General features: G+C 42.4%; 1 protein-coding gene across 1 annotated transcript; it reads left to right on the top strand.

Moving 5' to 3' along the window:
• Positions 1-779: 779 nt before the first annotated feature.
• LOC109462229 (C-type lectin domain family 4 member K-like) lies at positions 780-5,549 on the top strand. The gene is made up of 7 exons (XM_019758766.1): positions 780-1,143; positions 1,642-1,734; positions 1,831-1,920; positions 4,006-4,139; positions 4,280-4,424; positions 4,719-5,093; positions 5,485-5,549. The coding sequence occupies exons 1-7, from the start codon at positions 780-782 to the stop codon at positions 5,547-5,549; spliced, it is 1,266 nt and encodes a 421-aa protein (XP_019614325.1).
• Positions 5,550-5,777: the final 228 nt, after the last annotated feature.

Here is a 5,777-nt window from a genome sequence, read left to right on the forward strand (position 1 = left end):
CAGCTTAAGCTAAGGTCCCAATTACGCCGGTGCCCGTCGGGGATGTAGCCCCGGCTGGCCCCGGCCGGGTTCAGGAGTCGAGCGGGCATCGGCTGTCGTGGTCACAATTAAAAGTTTCCTTCAGTAGCATTTTGTTAGAAATTATGTCACCCTCTTTGGTCGGTATCCGGCAGGCACCCGGCAGGTACCCAGCAGATTCTCTGAAGATGTCTATACGTAATGCAGAATTCACGTATTTGTTGTGATCGTTTGATCTGTGAGGTCACACATTTTACCCGGGTTTACGAAGTACACACCTTTATTCTGTTCATCTGGTCTGTGACGTAAGAAATGTGTCCCGGTGGAATGCCGGCAACCGGAGGGGTACCTCTCGGTGCTCTCACGATGAGGTCACGGCGTCTTTTTGTCAGCGGGGCCCGGGTAGAATCTAACTCAGAATTAAATTCTTATCGGGGCCCCGACGGGCCAAAAAGTAGCCCGGTAGCCGCAGGGTGCCCCGCGGGGCCACGTCGGGGTCCCGCCAGAAAGTGGTAAAAACCCGGGAACTACCCGCCAGGGCCCAATTGGGACCTTAGCTTAACCAGCACAGATTACCTCTTTTTCCACGAAAATAGTCTGGCTGTTGCATAAAAACAAAATGCTATTGCATCACCTCATGCCACGTCATTCTTCCAAATGAGAGCAAATGTAGCCTTAGATCGTCAGACTAATTAAGGTATTATTCCTGGGTTTTGCAGTTATACACTGCGCAACAATACAGTCTGCACATTACGATCGAAATGAACAGGCAGGGAAAGGCTGTCCGGTCGCCTGTCTCCGGCCCCGACAGCCGCCCCGACAGCGGGCGGCCGCCCCAATCCCGTCCTGTCCGTCCGAGTGGTTCACGCGGGCGTGTCCGCCATGGTAACGGCGCTTCTGATCATGACAAGCAGCAGGAAGACCAGGGCACGTCTTCACACCCATACGAAGACGTCGATGCGGCGAAACGTTACGCAACGCAGCGGGAAGGCCAGGGCACGTCTTCCCGCCCATACGAAGACGTCGATGCGGTGAAACGTTACGCAACCCAGCGGGGAGACCAGGGCACGTCTTCACACAAGTACGAAGACGTCGATGGGCAGAAACGTTACGCAACGTCTCCAGGTAAAGAACCGGCCGTTTACAGTGAATATTTTATACAATCAGAAAAGAAAAAAGTCCTGTAGAAAGAGTATATGATAACTAACTGAATATTGCATACTTTGCTGTGTGAGTATATTTAATGACAACAAGAGACCCCTTTAATCTTTACGGTACGTTCCGCTTGTAAAATCCATTAGCATGGTACGTGAACGTTCCCGCATCGGTGAGTATTTGGTGGAGCCTGTTTGGTGCGATGGATTATTTTTTTCAGCTTCTGATATCAGCCCTGCAAAAAATATAGTCATTAGCTTGGGATTCTATGTCTTTTTTACTTGCCCGAAAAATGAGGGGATTTGTAATTCTATTATTGTGGACGCATTTGTGTGTAATTGTGGTCTATTACTTAAGAAGGCCTGGATGGATTGTGATGATATCTGGTGGTTGTCGTTAGGGTAAGGATTCTATATTTTTTGCCTGCTTGAAAAATGGGGGTATAGTTAACTCCATTTTGTGTCTCAGGTGCCACACCCATGCGGCGGCATGAGCCTTATTGGTTATCACGTGCGGACGCCGCTGCAAAAATACCCAACCCTATGTACCCCTCCATTGCAGGTAAATCAGCTACAGAGGTTATCATTTCCGTATCGTAATTTTTACTAGTGTTAATTTTCTGCAGATGACTAATTGAATTTTCTTCACTTATCTCAGGCACCACAACCAAGCCGCAGCCTCAGTCACTGCGATCACGTGCGGACGCCGCTGCAAAAATGATCAATCCTATCTACGCTTCTGGTTCAGGTAAATCGTTTTAGTCCCAATTTCGTTTCCTTTAACATTAAAACAATATTGATTTTAAGTTAACGGCCCAATATTTCTCACTAATGACTATATACATCTTGTTTTTTTTCGCCCAGACGACCCACCCATGGACAAATTCCAGACTGATAACCAGGCACGTGCGAACGGCGATGAAAACACACCCGACGCCAGGTACACTACCATACCAGGTAAAACGTTTTACGTTTCTCTCTTTTCTTGCATTCTGTTCTTTTCATCCCTTTGTGGTTGTTACCTCATTAAAGCTGAGGATTTTTTTGTAGTTACCGTGATTGGTCTGTGGTACTATTTGCGTACACATGTAGGTTTTTGTTGAGACGTTTATAGAATAAATAGCGAAGTACTTTGATCACAACCATTTATTTTTCACGAGCCGACGTTTCGATGACCGTCCGTCATCTTCATCAGGGCAATTCTGACTGATTTACTGTGCACTGACACTCCAGAATGCAAGTGCACTGTGAACCATGTAACAGTACACTGTAAACCATGTAACACCTTTAGTGCACTATGCACCATGCAACATCTAGTGTCAGTGCACAGTAAACCAGTCAAAATTGCCCGGATGAAAATGACAGATGGTCATCGAAACGTCGGCTCGAACTTCGCTATTCATTCGTTTACCAACCTTATGAAATTATTTACGGACGTTTATATAATAGTTAACGTTTGTCAAGATACCTCCACAGTTTCGTAATGTACCAGAAGCATTAATTGTAAGCAAGAAAGAAACCACTGTAAATATGCAGGCCTGACTAAGTATTTCTCAACCTTCCAATGCTGAGATCATATTTCCAAACCGGGGCCCGGCCGGGCGGTTTTGATTAACGAAATATCAATGATTTATATAGGAATAATATACGCGAGTACATGTAGTTCCCATTATTTATTTCTTAAAGAACTTTTTTCTGCTTGGCTGTTCAGGTAAATCGTTTATAACATATAACATATGTTGTTAATTTTGTATGTTAAATTTTTCATCTTGGGGCTGTAAGGCCCAATATTTTTCACAAATGACTATGTCACTATGTGTGACACCTTCGATGCCAGGTGGCGCAAACTGTCTTATTCATTTGTCAAGCGTCTTCTCGCATCGAGAAACAGCATCGTGCACACGCTTTGTCAATCGCGATCGGATGTGTTTACAAGGAGCCTCTACTGGCCGCATCTTTTAATCATCTGTATGTAATTTGTGTATTTTGTACATGTACTTGTTTTTGTATTGTCCCTGTTTTTATTTGGGCCTCTGGAATAAAATAAATAAAATAAATAAAATAAATAAAATAAATAAAATAAATAAAATGAATAAAATGAATAAAATGAATAAAATGAATAAAATGAATAAAATGAATAAAATGAATAAAATGAATAAATTAAATAAAATAAATAAAATAAATAAAATAGATAAAATGAATAAAATGAATAAAATGAATAAAGTAAAATAAAATAAAATAAAATAAAATAAAATGAACAAAATGAATAAAATGAATAAAATGAATAAAATAGATAAAATAGATAAAATAGATAAAATAGATAAAATAAATAAAATAAATAAAATAAATAAAATAAATAAAATAAATAAAATAAATAAAATAAATAAAATAAATAAAATAAATAAAATAAATAAAATAAATAAAATAAATAAAATGAAATAAATATCTTTGTTTCTTTTTCAAAGACGACCCACCCATGCACCAGCCCCAGACTGACTCCCAGGCACCTGCGAACGGCGATGAAAACACACCCGACGCCACGTACGCTACCATATCAGGTAAGCCTTTTTTTCGAAAGTAGTAAGAAAATAATCTAATTTCATTGCTTTTCATAATGGAACTTTAATACATATAGCATATGCAATGTATGACAGGTGGAACATTCACAGGCTACAATTATGCAAATAAGGTCTAATTTGCACAATCAATCAAAATGAATGCTATTTTTCCCTACTGGTATTTCATTGACACATGTTCATTTGTTTAAACTGAGCATCACTATGTGTGAATGTTGACGTAAACAATAACTTGTGCGAGGTGTTTTTCCTACTAGACCGCACGTATCCGGGTGGAGCGAGTGGCCGCCGGGGTGTCCGCGCCCGCCGCAGCTATCTGGCCGCCGGCATCGCCGTGCTGCTGAGCGTCGTTGCCGTGGGACTCGCCCCTCTCACGTTCAGCAACAAACAGGTAACATTCTACTACTACAAATCTTGGTTATCAGCTGTTTTCTTATTTTCTTTCTGTTTTCAGGAGGGTACAAGAAATTTTCTGCAGTTTTTTGTAAGTTGGCTTCGTCGGTATTCTGACGTGCATAAATTCGTTTGTAGGAAATATCTCAATTGTCGACAACCCTGAAACGCGACTTGCGCCAACTGGCCACCACTTTTGGCGCCTTAAAGCGCAACCTGGACAACGAGCGAAACCGAACCGCCGCCCTGGAGCAGCGTCTTCACGAGATTGAGAAGACTTTGCGTAATTATAGTTTTTAGCTGTTCTGTTGACTCTTTATCTGCCATCATATTTTTTGGGGGGTGGGAGGGAGGGCAATGCGTGATACCATTACATTACGTATGTGTGTATTGGGGAGGGGGGCGTCTTTAGTACACAACTTTAACTGTGTCGTATTAAATATGTCTTATCGAATACACCTCGAGAGTAGATTCATTGTTAATGAAGCATATGTTGTATGCTATGAAATTTAATATCCATCCTTGACCTTGGCATCATGTCGATACAAAACTTGTTTTCCAGAATCTTGTCCTAAAGGATACACAATCTGGCATGGAACCTGCTACAAGGCCTTCGCCACACGCAAGACCTTTGACCAAGCGGCCGAGGCCTGTCGTGCAGACGGTGGCACCCTCGCCATGCCCCGAGACGCTGAGACCGACGCCTTCCTCATCTCCCTGCATGACTCCGTGGGCGACGGTTTTTGGTTCGGCCTGCACGATCAGTGCGAAGAGGGAAGGTTTGAGTGGCTGGACGGTTCTGTACTTGGGTCGTACAGCTCCTGGGGTCAGAAACAACCGGACAACTTTGGGGGCAACGAAGATTGCGTCATTTACTCCTCAGTCTGGAAAGACAAGTGGGACGACGCAATGTGCAAGAAGCTGTTGAACTTCATATGCCAGGCTGCTCCAGGTACTTATTGTATCCGCATTATTTGCTGAATCCCTTCCATCTAGTACATGTATTTGCCACCATCATTAGTTTGGAATGCCATTTATCTATGTTCTGGAGAGGTGTATTTCGCCTTTTGTTCACCTGGACATGTTGAATGTATGTCACGATTTTCAGCATGATCCATACTTGGCCTGTTTTTAATGCACAACATCTTGTCCTAATGTGACTATTCGTTTAGCTTCATATGCCAGGCTGCTCCAGTACCGTTGTTGAATCCGCACTGTTTCCAGAAACCCTTCCATCCAGTAATCACATATAGCTAAAGTATCCGTCAGAACAAGACAGCGGTCACAAACCATGTCTTAACTGAACAATTCCACGCTCATCCCTGATATATTTTTTTTCTCAGGCTGTGCAGGAGTCTCACCACTACTGTGCAGCGGCTCTCCGACCATCCGCAGTCAAACTAACTAGTATGAACTTAAGACCGGAAATTACTGCATTGTTTTAGATCAACATTTTTCCAAAAGTTGAATCTGCACAGTGGGAATATAAATACTGAGTGGGATGAAGCAGTTCTGTTCAATGGTTGTCACGCTTGTTTTCATACGGAAAATGTCTACTTAGGCCACACCGCCTTAATTTTATGGATTGTAGCATTTTATGGATTACTAGCATTTTTATTTTTGGCCGTTTTCTTTG

The sequence above is a fragment of the Branchiostoma belcheri genome, unplaced genomic scaffold (genome assembly GCF_001625305.1).
Source record: "Branchiostoma belcheri isolate BF01 breed outbred unplaced genomic scaffold, Haploidv18h27 scaffold114, whole genome shotgun sequence".
Classification (NCBI taxonomy): domain Eukaryota; kingdom Metazoa; phylum Chordata; class Leptocardii; order Amphioxiformes; family Branchiostomatidae; genus Branchiostoma; species Branchiostoma belcheri.

Excerpts from the sequence above, each read along its gene's own strand:
- LOC109462229 (XM_019758766.1), top strand. The coding sequence starts at position 780 with ATGAACAGGCAGGGAAAGGCTGTCCGGTCGCCTGTCTCCGGCCCCGAC. Across the intron at positions 1,735-1,830 it reads TATGTACCCCTCCATTGCAG|GCACCACAACCAAGCCGCAG; the intron begins GTAAATCAGCTA and ends CACTTATCTCAG. Across the intron at positions 5,094-5,484 it reads CATATGCCAGGCTGCTCCAG|GCTGTGCAGGAGTCTCACCA; the intron begins GTACTTATTGTA and ends TTTTTTTCTCAG.